At 39.4% G+C, this 16,565-nt stretch overlaps 2 protein-coding genes across 5 annotated transcripts; one reads left to right on the top strand and one right to left on the bottom strand.

Moving 5' to 3' along the window:
• Positions 1-1,074: 1,074 nt before the first annotated feature.
• LOC121983398 (cold-responsive protein kinase 1-like) lies at positions 1,075-4,004 on the top strand. 2 transcript variants are annotated; one of them, XM_042536337.1, is made up of 5 exons: positions 1,075-1,312; positions 1,409-1,548; positions 1,625-1,844; positions 2,958-3,367; positions 3,452-4,004. In XM_042536337.1, the coding sequence occupies exons 1-5, from the start codon at positions 1,180-1,182 to the stop codon at positions 3,905-3,907; spliced, it is 1,359 nt and encodes a 452-aa protein (XP_042392271.1). In that variant the 5' UTR covers positions 1,075-1,179; the 3' UTR covers positions 3,908-4,004. The 2 variants fall into 2 exon arrangements, with proteins under 2 accessions (XP_042392271.1, XP_042392274.1); XM_042536340.1 differs by having other exon boundaries at positions 1,076-1,312; positions 1,631-1,844.
• On the bottom strand, positions 3,923-16,135 carry LOC121983422. Of its 3 annotated transcripts, none has more exons than XM_042536341.1 (7): positions 15,924-16,135; positions 15,526-15,667; positions 14,726-14,863; positions 6,647-6,780; positions 5,407-5,681; positions 5,203-5,293; positions 3,923-4,833 (listed from the first exon to the last, which is right to left on the bottom strand). In XM_042536341.1, the coding sequence occupies exons 1-7, from the start codon at positions 16,038-16,040 to the stop codon at positions 4,450-4,452; spliced, it is 1,281 nt and encodes a 426-aa protein (XP_042392275.1). In that variant the 5' UTR covers positions 16,041-16,135; the 3' UTR covers positions 3,923-4,449. The 3 variants fall into 3 exon arrangements, with proteins under 3 accessions (XP_042392275.1, XP_042392276.1, XP_042392277.1); XM_042536342.1 differs by having other exon boundaries at positions 14,726-14,848; XM_042536343.1 differs by having other exon boundaries at positions 14,726-14,827.
• Positions 16,136-16,565: the final 430 nt, after the last annotated feature.

The following is a 16,565-nucleotide window of genomic DNA, read 5'->3' as shown; positions in this document are numbered from 1 at the left end:
TGGTGCCTTCTCCTCCTTTTAATACACTAAATAGTGATTTGATAAAAATATCCCACTTTTTCCTTTTAATTCCTCGATCCTTAAGTTATATCCGTATCAATAGCCATTAATGATATTGAGCACCCATCAAGGCTTATCGAGTACATTGTGTGGGATCAACTCTCCTCGACGGTTGATGCCTTGAGCTTTGCCATCCTCGATCTCAAGCTCATCTCCGGCACCAAGAATCAACTCCTTCACCCCTCAACCCGATCTCAACTCAACTCCATCCCTCAACCGTTAACCCGATCTCAACTCCGTCCTGGAATGAGTATGCTACCTTGATCTCTATTCAATCCTAGGTCTTCTAATTAACTAAATATCTGTATTTGTTCTATTTTTTTTTTTTTTTTGCAACCACGAGTTGAGGTTTTAGGCACGGTTCAAGTAGAAGCGATGATCTTTAACAAATATTATTTTAAAGTTTTCATTGTATTTAAAATATTATACATATTCCATGTAGGCCGAGTTATTATACTATATATATTGTATACATTAAAACAATCTTCGTATCTATGACATCTTAACTATCTCAATCATACGCGTTTGGATATCAACTTGTATCTATCTCAAAAATAGAGACTTTGCCTAAATCTTAAAATAGAGACTTTGCCTAATTAAAATTAAATGATGATTATACGTCGAAAGCTAAACTGATATCAACATGCATGTAATGCAAGAACATTTAAATATAATTTATTTTTTTATAGTAAAATTATATGATATATTAAATTCATTCGATTGTGCACGGTTGAAGTTTTCAATTCGAAGCTCGCGATTCATATCAGTTCACATTAGACGCGGTCTGGCGTTTGACTCAGCTTATCTGACGTCATCCACATGTCATTGCTTCTCTTATTATTTGCCACGTCTGACTATCCACTGGTTGGTACGTGGACAGGTGGCTTGGGTCTCGTTTTCGTCTTTGGGATCAGTATGGATTGCCAGCACCAATGCACAAGATCTACCAGCCTAATGAATGGTCAAAACTTGGGCCCCCAAGTTAATAAGTGGGTCGACGTTTAAGTGACCTTTAGTTTCTGCTGAGCGAGACTTGCACAGCGCCTTCCTACTTCGTCCAGGGTTAGTCGTTGTGGCCCATCTTCCTCGATCACCTCGTCGAAACCAACTCTCGAATTGATGTCGGTCTCAAATCGAAACGCCGACCGCCGGCGATATCCCCCCGTCGATCCGCCGTCGTCGTCCACGATCGTGAGACACAAGAAATTCTTTAGTAGACTCATGAAGTCCATTTTCAGAGGTCGAAACAAAGGTTTGTTTCTTCTTCACCTCCTCCGCCTCTTCCTCCTCCTGGTCGATCTGGAATTTTGAGCTTGTGTTGTACTTAAGGTTGCTGTGGTTGTTGCAGAGGCGAAGGAAGAGGAGGATTTGGAGAAGATCGCGGCGAAGGAGGAGAAGGCGTTCCGGTACGAAAAACTGGTCGCGGCCACCCACAACTTCAGCCCCAAGCAAAAGCTCGGTGAAGGGGGGTTCGGACCCGTCTTCAAGGTAAAGTAATTAGAAGAGATCGATGATTGAAGCGATGACGAATTGGGGATTAGGGTTTTGATGGTCGACGTGCTAGACGCAGGGGCGGCTGGAGGACGGGCGGGAGGTGGCGGTGAAGCAGCTGGGAAAGGGATCGCGGCAGGGGGCGAGGGAATTCCAGAACGAGGCGTTGCTGTTGTCGCGGGTGCAGCACAAGAACGTGGTGAACCTCTACGGCTACTGCGTCCACGGCGACGACATGCTCCTCGTCTACGAGTACGTCCCCAACGAGAGCCTCGACAGGCTCCTCTTCTCCCGTAAGTACTTCGCCATTTCCCTTTTTCTTGCTCGCGCATTTTCCTTTTTCTTGATCGACACGCGAATCGAAAAGTAATCTCGATAAATCACCATAATTATAAAAAAGATTTAATTTTCAAGTAGAGACATCGTTTCTTGACCCTCTGCGGTGGCTCTGCCGATCATGTATTGCTCTGATTCTTTCCTCCAGATTTTAAATTTTTTTTTCCCCCATTTTTTAGTAGATAGAAAATTCTACTTCTGATGATGCTACAGAAACTATAAAATTGACTGTGTTGTTGGGTGAATTCAATGAAGAGCACTATAGATATTCGAGTAGCATTTCTCAGCCAGGATAAAGCGCAGGTTTTTAGAAAGTTGTTTTCCAAGTTATCAAAATTATTTACAATTTTCAATACTCAAGTGCATCGTATTTTTTTAATTTATCAAAGGCATAGTTGTTTTAGTAGATTTGACAAACTATTCCTTTTCTAATCTACTCTGCCCTGACACAATGGATCGGATCCTATTTGAATCGACTAGTGGTTATCAATTAATTTTAGTCAAAAAGTAATTAGCGTAATAAAAAGGTGATTATCTCCTCAGAGTCCATCTTAAGTTACAAGTTAAGTGGACGATGGTAAAACATGAAGTCAGTTTATAGTCATGCAAGCGGATATCTCCGTGGGACTAATCAAAAGTAATTATGACTAATAGTAAATTAGCTAATCAATTAGTTTTCTTATAATTAGAGTCTGACTTTTCCTAATTACTTCTCTAGAATATAATTTATGTATATTCAAAGTTCGACCAAATGGTGGTTGCGCCAGTAGTCATTCATGCAAGAAAATTATCATTTTGTTTTCTATGTACGACATTTTGATCTTCTGATTTGACGGGACTGAGGAACCTCATGAATTCACCGACTTCACGAAAATGACACACTATTATCCATTTGATTTCATTTCTTCGTCTGTCGTCATACTCATATCTTGTTCTTTTATGGATTAAAAGACTCATTTTTTTCCTACCTTGTTTAATTTTGACAATGAACAGCCTGCAATTTTTTATTTGGCAAATTGGAGTCCTAAAATATACATTTGTAAATGTTTTTCTGAATTGCCATCGAGCAGGCGGACAGGAGGAAGATCAGTGGCGGAGGAAGTCGACGGAGCTGGACTGGAACCGGCGATTCCAGGTGATGGTGGGGGTAGCACGGGGGATCCTGTACCTGCACGACTCGGCGCACATCTCCATCATCCACCGCGACATCAAGGCCAGCAACATCCTGCTCGATGACGGATGGACGCCCAAGATCGCCGACTTCGGAATGGCGCGTCTGTTCCCGGAGGAAGAAACCTACGTCAAGACCCGCGTCGCCGGCACCAACGGCTACATGGCCCCCGAGTATGTCATGCGCGGCCAACTCTCCACCAAGGCCGACGTCTTCAGCTTCGGCGTTCTCGTCCTCGAGCTGATCTCCGGCCGCAAGAGCAACTCCTTCATTTTCCCCGACCCCGACGCCGGCTCCCTCCTCGAATGGGTACGCTTCGCTGACCTCCGCTCGATCCTAATTTGAAAAAATTTTCTAGCTAATTAATCGGTTGGATGTCTCACGTTATCTCAGGCCTGGAAGCTTTACAATCAGGGGCGGAGCGTGGAGCTGATGGATCCTGTTCTGAAGCCCACCGCCGACGAGGAGCAGGTGGCGTTGTGCGTGGAGGTGGGCCTCCTGTGTACCCAATCCGACCCCAAGCTGCGCCCTGACATGAAGCGCGTTGTCATCGTCCTGTCGAAGAAGCGGACGGCGTTGGAGGAGCCGATGATGCCCGGGGTTCCGGGGTCCTTGCATGCAAGAAGGTACCACGTAACCCCGGGCGGCTCCCGCATCTCCGCTGGCAAATCTTCCTTCGTCTCCGCCTCCACCTGTTCCACCGCGTCGTCCTCCACTGCCACCTCAGCTTCGGCCTCCACCACCCCCTCGACTTCGGCCTCCACCGCCCCCTCGACTTCCACGGCCGCTTCGACCAGCCGGACGCGCCATGCATCGCAGCAGGAGCAGCGCCCGTTGCGACGGCACTAGGCTTGTCTTGTGCTCTTCATTCATTCTTTGTAATTTGTTGGTATATACGTATAATCTGCTCAGATCATACCTAAATCTGAGCAGGTATTTTAGTTTAGAAAAATGATATCTAGAGGAAAAATCTTAGGGAAAATTTTAAGGATAAAAAAATAAAAATGATGAGCCATTAATTTATGATTTGATTTTACAATCCAATTAATCCTGGACAGACGCTAACCAAATAAATTCAAGAAGTCCGGTGGCTGTCTTGGCATCCAACTTCACTAGTAGTTCATCACCAGAGGACTGGAGGTGTGCCTTGCTTGAGAATCAAATTTTGGTTTGTTTGAGAAATGCACCCTCTAGTGTAGTTTTGTTATGGATGTGTTTCATATTATACAGAAATGGAGATTCTTCTAACAAAAGATGGAAAGAGAAATGAGGGAAAAAAAAGGTTTGTTGAATGAACATGACACAATAGTTTCTCAATTTTAAGCCATTTTTGGTCCTTACAAATCCGATAAATGTTAACTAAGAGAGGAATTATTAAGTCAGCTAGGATTCTAAGCGGAGGATGCTTCATCTCTATGGCATGGCATTCTCACGGAAACCAGTTCAAATCGACTAGATTCAATATTGTTCTCGGCTACCACGCTAATCTCAAATTGGAATGGACTGTTCTTCTCATGTTGAAGCAGCAGTTTTAACAAACATAACCAAATACCATATATGTCCTTTCTGGTTTGAGTTGAATCTTCTTTTTGCTTTTTATGGTTTTCACACGGTGAATCACATCGATCAGGTGCGTTCACAGAAGTCAAGTGTTTCCAACTTCCTTCTTGATAGCATTCGTACACCATTTCCGCTGTAATGTTACCGAATAAGGTTTCTGCAGGCTTGTTCTTCACAAGGAGAGGGATTCGCCCAGTCTTGTCCCACACATACAGCTGCATAAACAGATAAAGAGACAAGGAGAGTAAAAATGACACTAGAGTTGTATTCAAAAAATGGCTTCAATGTAAAGAACAAATGAGGAACCTTATAGTTTAGCATATCTTATTTTGAGCGTCAAGTAAACATTGAATTTTAAGACATCTTTGGAAAAGCAATAAATATTATGAAGTCTATTATCACCAAAAACAATTACTATCTTCCTTTTTTTTTTTTCCAGAAATGGGTGTTTGGGAGCAACTATGAGTGCCCTATATGAAGTGTTATAAATTTGGCTATCGGATAGATTCTAACTGAATTGATAATAGACTGATCTGTCTCAAACATTTGAAACATAGCAAAATATTAGATGCCAAGTTCCTCACCATGAATGGTCTATATATTTTGCAAACTTTGTGAATATAGTCAGAAGTATTTTGACAGTAAAGAGGAAATCTGTTTACGTCCATTGAATTTCTGCAAGAAACCAGCAAAGAAATATTGTGAAAATTCTATTTATCAAAAATAAACGAAGAGAAAAAAAGATTCTTACTGAGGTAAATAGAAAACTATTAGATACTGCTACAAACCTGGATGCAATTGGAATGCCACATAGCCTGCAACCTGTGCCAATAAGAAATTCTAGAGTTTTACTATCAACCATTTTAATCAAACTCTTGTAAGAAAGAATTATGTCTTCAACTCCAGTCAATATCCAGGTAGCTGGCAAAAGAATTTCTTGAACTGAAGCATGAAATATTACATTAGACGAGTTGCTGATGATTGATACTTCTGAGATTGATGAACAGCACTGTGTGACATTTTCTTCGTGAGCTTTCCAATTTGTTGCTTCTCTCTTCAACCTCTATCTCATAATGAAAGTAAGATCAGAACCCAGACGCTTCAAAAGTTGAGTTCCCTAAGAACACTGAATCTAAACTCAAGCTGTTCAGTAGCTAATCTCTAGTATAGACTACTGCAGAAGGAATATAAACAGTAGACATCACCTTCAGAAAAGCCTAAGTTCAGTTGACTTATATAATGCATTTGGTTTACCTTTGAACTGCAGTGCATGTCTACTAGATGCACATTAAAAAAAAAACTTTAATTCCTACTTGTGGTTCTCTCAAACAAGTCTCCATACAATGGTTTATTTTTGTAGCAAAAGGTGGAATCCGCCACCCCATCGGCTCCATACAGTCGGCCCCACGATCATCTATGAGGAGATAAATCGACAAGCTATAGTTGACTAGTGTAGGGGAGGGCTTTTTCCTCGGCTTTGCCGAGATTCGAACCGTTGCCCCTATTGTAGCAACTTTATCCTGCACTAGTCAACTCAACCTTGCCCCGGGGGCGTACAATGGTTTATTTTTTAACTTTAAGAAACAGGTTTGATTTAGATGGTGATATCCTAATTAAATTTTATATAGATAATAATGTATAAGTACATATAACAATAGCAACACAAGTCATGAATCCCAACTATTTAGAGTCCACTGCATAGATCTTATCTGCCATAGATTATACCCTCAGGATATAGCAATATCTGACATTGGTAAAGTAATTTAGATCTCAATGGTTTGAATGTCTCCATAGATTTGCTCTGAAATATGCAAATAATCTATCACTTGAGGTTCTTGTAGGTCTTCCATATGCAGAACATCTCCCAATTACTCTATGATTTGTTTTTAAGTCATCATCATACACCACCAAATACTTATCAGTTAAGCATCACAGGAAGAAAAGTTAGGAATTTGCAAAATTATCTAGAGAAAAGCAGTCAACTTCTCTACGTGGAAGAGACGGGCTGACGAAAGATAGGGAGAGTACATGAGAAGAATCTAAATGTTGGGCATGTTGTAATGCTGACTCAGTATGTTGAACCCAATCTACAACCCTCCTTAATTTTTCTCTTGTTGTATTCCCAATCAACAATTTAATGTTTGGCTGCCATTCTTCAACACCTACAAAGCAAATAGTTAGATGGAGAATAAAGCTACAGAAAATTTGGACATTCATAGAATTGTATTAGAGCCAGTTACAAAGTTTTTGTTCTTGTCTATTCTAGGGTTGCATTTCTTTTCTAAACTTTTGAATGCAGTAAATTTTGAAACATATTTTTTGATAAAGATAATCTTAATGTAGAAACACAGATTAGTTGTATTGTTCTGATTGGAATTATTGCAAATTCAAATATACCTACTAATGTGCATAGTTCAAAAATATTTAACCAACCTGAGACACGTTCAATTTTCATAGGAAGTGAAGGAGAAGTGCAGACAAAACTTCTACGCAGAGCCCCTGGATAGAACCCTTTGCAGAGGGTTCATCATCTATAACCATTCATTTCTACATGTGGTTTTCATCCATGCATGCAAGAAAGAATATGATTTTGATGACAACACAGTTGTTAAAAATGTGTGGATGAGATCCATGACAGGAGACATCAATGGACATAGAAAACCCTTCACAGAGGCAATGAAAAAACAAGAGTTGAGAATATCCACATCGATGATCATGAGTAGAAATGAGTTGAATGCTATGAATTTAAGACAGTATCAATAGAGCCAATAATTTTAGATATGTTATGACCAATGGCCTATCTGAATTGCTAGTTCCGCTCATGTTATGTTTCTTGGGCAAAAATCAAAAGGGCGTCCCAAATTAATAGAAACATTAGTTTGGCACCCCTTTTTCTAAAAAAGTCAAATGAGCGCCCTCTAGAAAAATGAGCTCCCCCTTATCCCGAAATATCCTTGCATTTAGCACTGTTATAGAACCTACCCACGGTAGAAGTTAGCCAGTAGTTGCTACACGTTGTAAAAGCTACATGCTAGTTTCTATATGCTCGATCAAGATAAGATTATGTTCATTTGAAATGTAATGAGTGTCATGGAGTCCCCATTGTTTGGTTTGCTCGTAGAAATATTGTTTTAATTAGGTTATCACTTAAAAATTTAAAATTAAAATGATATAAAATCACTGTGTAGAAGCTAGCATCTTGTAGAAGCTAGGTATTAGCTTTTACACGTTGTAGAAGTTAGATGCTAGCTTCTACAATTGTAGAAGTTAGCAACCAATCAAATGATTAGATAATGTATTGTAGAAGCTAGTTGCTAGCTTCAACACGTTGAAGAAGCTAGATGTTAGCTTCTACAATACACGACCGAATGATCAAATAATATGAAGGTATTTTGGATAGATCACTTTAAAAGGGGTGCAGAGGGGGCACTCATTTGACTTTAATAAAAAATGGGGCGCTCATTTGACAAAAACACAAATAAAGGGCGCACATTTGATTTTTGCCCATGTTTCTTTTCTATTATGTTGTATCCAATTAATGGAAGAAGAAGGGTAGGTAGAGATAGTCAATTAGTCTGCTTTACATAAATATGCAACAACTAACTAGAATTTAGGTAGCAATCAACAAAATTTATCAATTCATAATTTCAGATCAAATCAAGCTGGTGATTGAACTGACAGCAATTCGGTTTCTAGGAGTCAAGAAACCAAGATGAATTATTTCGTAGATGTTGATTTGTAGCGGATAAACTCTAAACAAGCTAGTAATGCTAACAAGAGGATTTACTTGGTATTCTCCTCAAGATGAGGTGACTAATTCAATGATCCACACACGAACACACTCTCCACTATCAAAAACACTCCTTCTCGGAATCTGGAGGTGGAGAAACCTCGTACAACTCAAACAACAAGATACAACTCGAAAAAAGAAGTAAATAGAGGAATACAAATGAAAACCTCTTCTTACTTGATCTCTTGTTGATGAAGATACCTCTGGACCAGTTGGAAAGTGCAACAACACTTATCTTCCAAGCTCGAAGTACGGGGAACAGTAGTGGAGAGGAAATCGTGTAAGCACACTTTTTCGTTTGAACCTCACTATCGCCTTTATACTCTGCGATCTAGGGCTCCCAATCGATTGCCATGTAAGATCTGAGCAATTCTAGCCATCCAAAAATCACAACCCGTGTAACGATCATCTCTCAATCGATTTGAAGCATCTGAATCGATTGGTTGATCGATTCTGTGCTCTCACAGAAGACCCTGGAATCGGTTGACCAATCGATTTTGGTTTCTGCACGTCATCGCGAGAAACCTAGCCCCAATCGATCGATTGATCAATTAGGGAGAACACTGTGCTCTTCGTGTGAGCGGCCTTCAATCGACCAGCTGATCGATTGGGTTATCCTTGCTCGCAAAACTCTCATAAATGATCAACTGATCGATTGGGCGCTGGTTCAATCGATCAGTTGATTACTTGACTAACTCAAGTCTAGGGTTTCGAATCCCAACATCCAGTCAAGCATGACCTGTTGTCCTCATGTCTAACATCTGATTAACCTTGACCTGCTAGGACTTCGTCACCAAGTGTCTGGTCAATCGTTTGACCCACTTGGACTTCCAAACACCAGGTGTCCGGTCAATCTTAACCCACCTGGATTTCCACTGCCTGACTTCACTTACTAGGACTTTTGACCTAGCTTCACTCACCAAGATTTCCAACATCTAGCTTCACTCACTGAGATTTTCACATGACTTCACTTACCAGAATTTCCTAACTGGCTGGCTTCACTCATCGAGACTTTCCATCACCTAGCTTCACTTACTAGGATTTTCCATATGTCCGGCTTCACTCATCGGGGCTTTCCATACCAAGTGTCCGGTGAACACTAATCCACTTGGATTTTCATCTTCTCCCAACCTTCCCGTTGGACTTGCCCTTGTCTAACCTCCAGTTAGAACTTCCCAGTCAAATATCTGGTCAACCTTGACCTATTTGACTCCTGGTCAAATTTTGACCATCAATCTCCATATGGACAAATGCACTAGTAATCTCCATATATTGTTAAACATCAAAACTCAAATATCACGACTAAAGCTTGAGCCAACTCAAGCTTAGTCAAACTGGCCAATCTTGACCTAGGGGAAATTTCATTAGCAATCTCCCCCTTTTTGATGTTTGACAATACGTTTAAGTTAGGTTAATTCCATAGTCTCGACTTCTTCTTAATGCCAAAGCATAAATGAAAGTTTCCTTCATTCTCCCCCTTAACATGAGAGTAATCTTCCAAGAGTTATCTACATGCTCTGATACCAATTTTTAATGCAATTTTGGTCAAAGTTGACCAGTTTGACTAAGCTTGAGTTGGCTCAACTTGAGTCATGATGTTTGAGTTTTGATCTTTGACAATATATGAAAATTACAGGTGCATTTGTCCATATGGAGATTGATGGTCAAAGTTTGACTAGGATTCAAATAGGTCAAGGTTGACCAAATATTTGACTGGGAAGTTCTAACTGGAGGTTAGACAAGTGCAAGTCCAACGAGAAGGTTGGGAGAAGATGAAAATCCAAGTGGATCAGTGTTGACTGGACACCTGGTGTGGAAAGCCCCAATGAGGGAAGCTGGACAGATGGAAAATCCTAATAAATGAAGCTAAGTGATGGAAAATCCTGATGAGTGAAACTAGCCAGTTGGGAAATTCTGGTAAGTGAAGTCATGTGAAAATCCTAGTGAGTGAAGCTAGGTGTTGGAAATCCTAGCAAGTGAAGTCAGGTCAAAAGTCCTAGTAAGTGAAGCTAGGATCTAGGTGGGTTAAGGTTGACTGGATACCTGGTATTTGGAAGTCCAAGTGGGTCATAGAGGACCGGACACTTGGCATAAGACGGTAAGTCCAAGTTGGTCAAAGTTGACCGGACACTTTGGCACCAGGAGAAAAGTCCAAATAGGTCAAAAGATTAACCGGACACTTGGTGATGAAGTCAAGGTTGACCAGATGTTAGGCATGAGGGGTTCCAACAGATCATGCTTGACCGGATGTTGGGATTCGAACCCCTAAATTTAGTTAGTCAAATAAGGGTTGGTCAATCGATCAGCTGATCGATTGAATCAGCGTCCAATCGATCAGTTGATCGTTTAGGAGAGTTTCGAGAGCAAGGATAGCCCAATCGATCAGCTGCTACGCTAATTAATCAGCTGATCGATTGGAGGCCGCTCGTGCAAAGAGCACAGTATGCTTCCCAATCGATCAGTCGATCGATTGAAGCTGTGTTTCTCGTGATGATGCGAGGAAATTGAAAACGATTGGTCAATCGATTCCGGGGTCTTCTGTGAGAACACAGAAGCACACTAGATTGATCAGCTGATCGATCCAGATGCTCCCAATCGATGGGTCGATCGATTGGGAGATGACCATTACACAAGTTGCGACTTTTGGATGACTGGGATTACTCAGATCTAACGTGACAATTGATTAGGAGCCCTAGATCATGGAGTATAAAGGTGACGGTGAGGTTCAAATAAAAAAGTGTGCTTACGCGATTTCTCCTCCACCTCCGGATTGTTCCGAGAAGGAGTGTTTTTGATAGTGGAGAGTGTGCTCGTGTGTAGATCTTTGGATTAGTCACCTCACCTAGAGGTGGATACCAAGTAAATCCTCTTGTTAGCATTGAGAGTTTGCTTAGAGTTTATCCGTTGCAAAATCAACATCTATAAAGCAAGCGAGCAAGTGAGACGAGCTATTCACCACCTCTCTAGCTCTGGAATGTCCCAATAAGTGGTATCAGAGCTAGGCCACTCTTCACCGGACTCGTCGCCGGAAAGGGCAACGAGCTAAAGGAAGAAGAAGAAGTTGAAGCCCTAATTTCAATAAGCTAAAGGCTATCATCAAAAAGGAGCTCAACTTCAAGATGGATTTCCGAGATGGACTCGGATTCGACACAAGGATGTCTTGACCATTCACATCTACAAGCTTCGATTCTTGAAAATCAAGAATCGAAAACTTCTTCATGATGGAGATAGAGCAATGGTTTGCTCTAATGGAAGACTTTGAAGCTCTAACAGATTCAAAAGGCAAAATTCTCAAGAAAAGTAATTGGAGCAAGGAGTAAATGCTAAGAAGCGAGGCTAACGACAAAGTGACCAAATTATTGGTCAATTTATTGCCAAGCAACATCATATATAAATTTGGGGATTATCAAGATGCTAAGGAACTTTGGAGCAAGTTGGTAAGAATCCACGAAGAACCCTCCACTACACCAAATTAAGAAAAAATCCAAAGAGGACAATTTATTGGATCAAGAAGAAGAAGAAAGAGATTTGGAGGTTGAGAGATGCTCAACATCTGAAGAGGAAATAAGTGAAGAAGAGTCATCCACAAGAGAGTACGAAGACAAAGGCAAAAGAGTGTACTCCTTGTTTCATGTGCATGAGGATGAAAATGAAGAGGCCTCCACCTCTAGGATTGAGGAGGAGCGTCATTTATTGACACTAGAGCAAGAAGAGACTTCTACTTCCGAGTCAAATGGAGAGGAAGATGATGCCACCTCCACAAGTCAAGCATAATCAAATGGAGGATTAAGTGTCATCCCTACATGTGAAGGTATAAAAATTTCAAATTGTAATAATAAAAATCACATTATATGCTTTTAGTGTAGGGAAAGAGGACACTACAAAAGTAAGTGTCCTAAGTTGACCAAGAAGAAGGGTCAAGTGGCACTCAAGGCTAAGGAGAAGCCAAAGGAGGTCGATTCCGTGGTACGTAAAGGCAAGAAGCACATTGTGTGCTTCTCTTACAATCAAAGACATTATCGAAGTCAATGTCCTAAGGGGAAGAAACCGACCAAGAATAAAGGAGGAATCTCAGCTCAAGGAGAGCTCTCAAGAGCAAATCCAAGGTATTATTTATTGAACAAATTCCTTTGAGTCATGATAAAAAATATGCTAGTTCAAATCTTTATCATTTTAATGTAATTTATCATGAAAATAGGAGACATGGTAAGGGTTAAAGAAAAACATGTGGCATATCATGCTAAGACTACCTCACCTAAGGTTAGGAAGGTAAATAATAATTTAGACAATAATTCTAAGGATCTTGGATATAGGCCTAGAAATAGAAATGCCAAAAGAAATCTAGAAAAATCCACATCTAAGGATTTAAGAATGGAAAATCAAGCCATGAGGTCAAGGTTTGATAAATTCGAAAAGACCCTAAAAAGAATGGAGAATATCTTTAGGGGGCAAAATGGACAAAACCTAAGAATAGATAAGGAAGAACCATTCAATGGTCATAGAGGTTTGAGATACAAAACTAAAGCCAAGAAGAATGAGGTTCCATACCATAGAATTCCATATAGTTATCGAACTAACCCTAAGTCTAGGAGTCAAGTTAAGATTACAAGGGAGGTCATCCCTAAAATTAACCTTGAAAAGACCAACGTGACTAAGGCTTCTAAGAAGTGTAAGAAGGCTACTAAGAAGGTCATAAGGGAAGTTATCCCTAGAGTTGACCTAGAAGAGTCTAGAAGGGCTTCTAAGAAGCCTAGGAAGGTGATTAGAAAGGTATGAAGGGAAGTTATCCCCAGTGAATACCTAGAACATCCAAGGAGTACCAATCAATTTTGGGTTCCTAAGAGTGTGTTCTCTACACCTAGATGGGTCTAGAGAGTGTCAACTTTAATTGAAAGGGTAGCTAACATAACCTTAAAGAAGTTGACACTTAGAGGACTTTTCAAGGTAGTTGTACTCCTTGAAAATGAGAAGGTCTAATTGGTTACTTTTGTTGGAAGAGTAAAATATGTCAAAATTTGAAGATTTGGACTTAATCAACCTAATTAAATTTGCACAATACGGATAAAGGCAAAAGAAATGCTAAGTTGGGTTTTTGACACTTTCTTGAAAGGAAAGGGGCAAATTAGGACTATTCTTAAGTTTAGCAATTGGTTTAAGAATAAGAATACTTAGATAGATAATCTAGTTATATTATTTATGCTAAATTGTCATAATTGTTTGTCCATCATATGTCATGACATCATTAATTTGCATTCATAATTGTTATGAAAAATAAAAATATTATGTCATGTCCTACATACATCATGTAAATCGATTGAGAGATGACCGTTACACAGGTTGCGACTTTTGGACGGCTGGAATTTCTCAGATCTTACATGCCAATCGATTGGAAGCCCTAGATCACAGAGTAAAGATCACAGAGTATAAGGCGACGACGAGGTTCAAACCAAAAAGTGTGCTTACACGATTTCTTCTCCACTACTTTTCGCCGGACTTCGAGCTTAAAAGATAAGTGTTGTTTCATTTTCCAACTGGTCAGAGGCATCTTCATCAACGAGAGATCAAGCAAGAAGAGATTTTTCATTTGTATTCCTCTATTTATTTCTTGTTTCGAATTGCATCTTATTGTTTGAGTTGTACGAGGTTTCTCCACCTCCAGATTGTTCCGAGAAGGAGTGTTTTTGATAGTGGAAAGTATGCTTGTGTGCGGATCCTTGGATTAGTCACCTCATTTTGAGGTGGATACTAAGTAAATCCTCTTGTTAGCATTGGGAGCTTGCTTGGAGTTTATCCGCTGCAAAATCAACATCTACGAAGCAAGCGAGCGAGTGAGACGAGCTATTCATCCCCCCTAGCTCCGGAGTGTCCCAACACTAACAGCAATTCGGTTTCTAGGAGTCAAGAAACCAAGATGAATTACCTTGCCTTTGCTGACTTAGGTGGGATTTCAGTGTCCAAGTTGAAAATAGACAAAAAAGTTCTCTATTTGACATGATCAAGATCCATAATGATAATGATAGATAACTGTTGCGTTCATCAAGTGGAAGCAAGTGATGATTGGCAAATGATGCGAGTCTATTGACCATCAGGAAGCCTAGCACATAAGGCCTCTGCCAACAAGAGGTCAAAGGAATAATAATATGCATCCTAGTCCTTGCAAGAAAAGTAACTCTTTTCATGAACTGAGACTTGGTCACAAGGTCACACAAAGAACAGCTTTTCCAATTTCCGCTGTAATTTTTTGCAATCCCTAGTTTATACAAGGATCTTAGAAAGAACTTCAAAAAATAAAATGAGATAAGGTCAAAGATATGTACCTTCAAAGGCATTTAACTCTCGAGAATGCAGCAAAACATGCAGCAAAGAAACCTGTACGGTTGTAGCTTCCAAAACATCTCTATATTTTACGATCTTCACATCTGGATTCATGAGGAGAATCTCTATTTGTTGGAATACTAATCAATAGTAGATCAATATATTAAGCGTCTAAAACAACCAACTTGACGTATGAAAACACATGAATTGAAGAAGTATTTAATGATCTCACTGTAACAAAATCATGTATGATTATATCTGTTTTTATAGTGATAGAAAGCAATTAATTGGCAGCCATTCAGGTGAAAACGAGCTGCCATAGGTATTGTAGGTCATACAATTTTCACTATGCTCTATCCTAGTATCAGTCTATTATTTCACTATTCACGATACAACACTCAACATGCATAATTAAATCCTGGCAACTGTTAGCAACGTAGATGCTTTAAATTTATTTCTTTAGAGCTACATGAATTGCAAAATAATCAGAGGCATTGACTTTCAGAACTTCTAAAGATTTTACAGATATACTATATACATAAGTTAGACTGTTGAATGAAAGATTACAAGCCAATAAGTAATCTTGCATAGTTGGAGTCTATTCAATTAAGGTTTTGTTGCCTGGTTGTAATCTAAGCAATAATCGTGGAGTGGGATGAACACTCCTCCCACTATTTTCAGCAAACCATCTCGAAATGATCAATAGACACTCAAAGTTTGCAAGAAAAAAAGTATCTACAACACATCTGATCAAAATTACAAAGAAGAGAGAGAACAAATTTAATGGAAAAAATAATCTCACTTTGCAACAGTACTACATCACCAGCAGCGATGACTGATCCCATATGCTTTGGCCAGAGAGAAACAGAAAAAATTGATCTTGTATCATCGCTGACCTGAAGTTTAGTCTTCAGCAGCGTTCCTCCATTTGAAGTGTTAGATTTCTAAAGCACAGAAACAATACCAGAGGACCTTAAGCATATTGTAATCGGCAAACCGAAAAAAAAAAATAGAATGGAGAAATTTAGTTTAGTTGCAATATCGAGTTAATCAAGTGGCATCGCCGTCAATTTAAGGCAGGGTATGCAATCCTAATAGAGTATCACTATCAGATCAAGTTAATAATTAACTCTGTTACTAGTGCAGACAAGAAAAATCTGATATTTAGGATGGGAGAGAATGGAAGAGAAAGCGATGGACCTGTAGGACGACGGGTTGCGAATCGCGGACGAATACGAGAAGCTGAACGAGATCGTCGACGTGCGATACCACCCGCGAGAGATCGATGAGAGGGCCGTACCACCCGATAGCTGCCATGGCTTCGAGCGAGTGGAGCACGAAGAACGAAGCACTTGGGTGCGTCCTTTGTTCGGGTTCGGCCTTGGCATCATCCGTGTGCCTGATTTGATTTAAATGGAAAAAAGCATAAACAACTATATTAAAACTTTTGATTTAACAACAGCTTTTCTAGAAAAACAAAGATTTCATTTTAAATAATTACAGAACTATGAGGTCTTAAGTAAAAATAAACTCAATCTGATAATCCACTCTAAAATGATCCAAAAAAAAAATCAGAGTCAAGTTGGGTATTTTAGATTTAGGTCAAATTCAGATTGAAAAGTTTTTAGATTGAAAATTTTTTAGTCAAGTTCAGATTAGGGTTCTGATTAACTCAAATTTAAAATTTAGTAAGTTTTTTTAGATTAAATTAAATTGTATTTTAAAAATTAAAATATTTTTATTATATTATTAATATTAATATTAATATTAATATAATAATGATAAAAAATCGAGATAAAAATAAAAAATTATAGAAAAAATAATTAAAAATTCTTTTAAATT

This window comes from Zingiber officinale, chromosome 1B (assembly GCF_018446385.1).
Source record: "Zingiber officinale cultivar Zhangliang chromosome 1B, Zo_v1.1, whole genome shotgun sequence".
In the NCBI taxonomy this organism is placed as follows: domain Eukaryota; kingdom Viridiplantae; phylum Streptophyta; class Magnoliopsida; order Zingiberales; family Zingiberaceae; genus Zingiber; species Zingiber officinale.
This window is presented reverse-complemented; position numbering and strand designations above follow the sequence as displayed.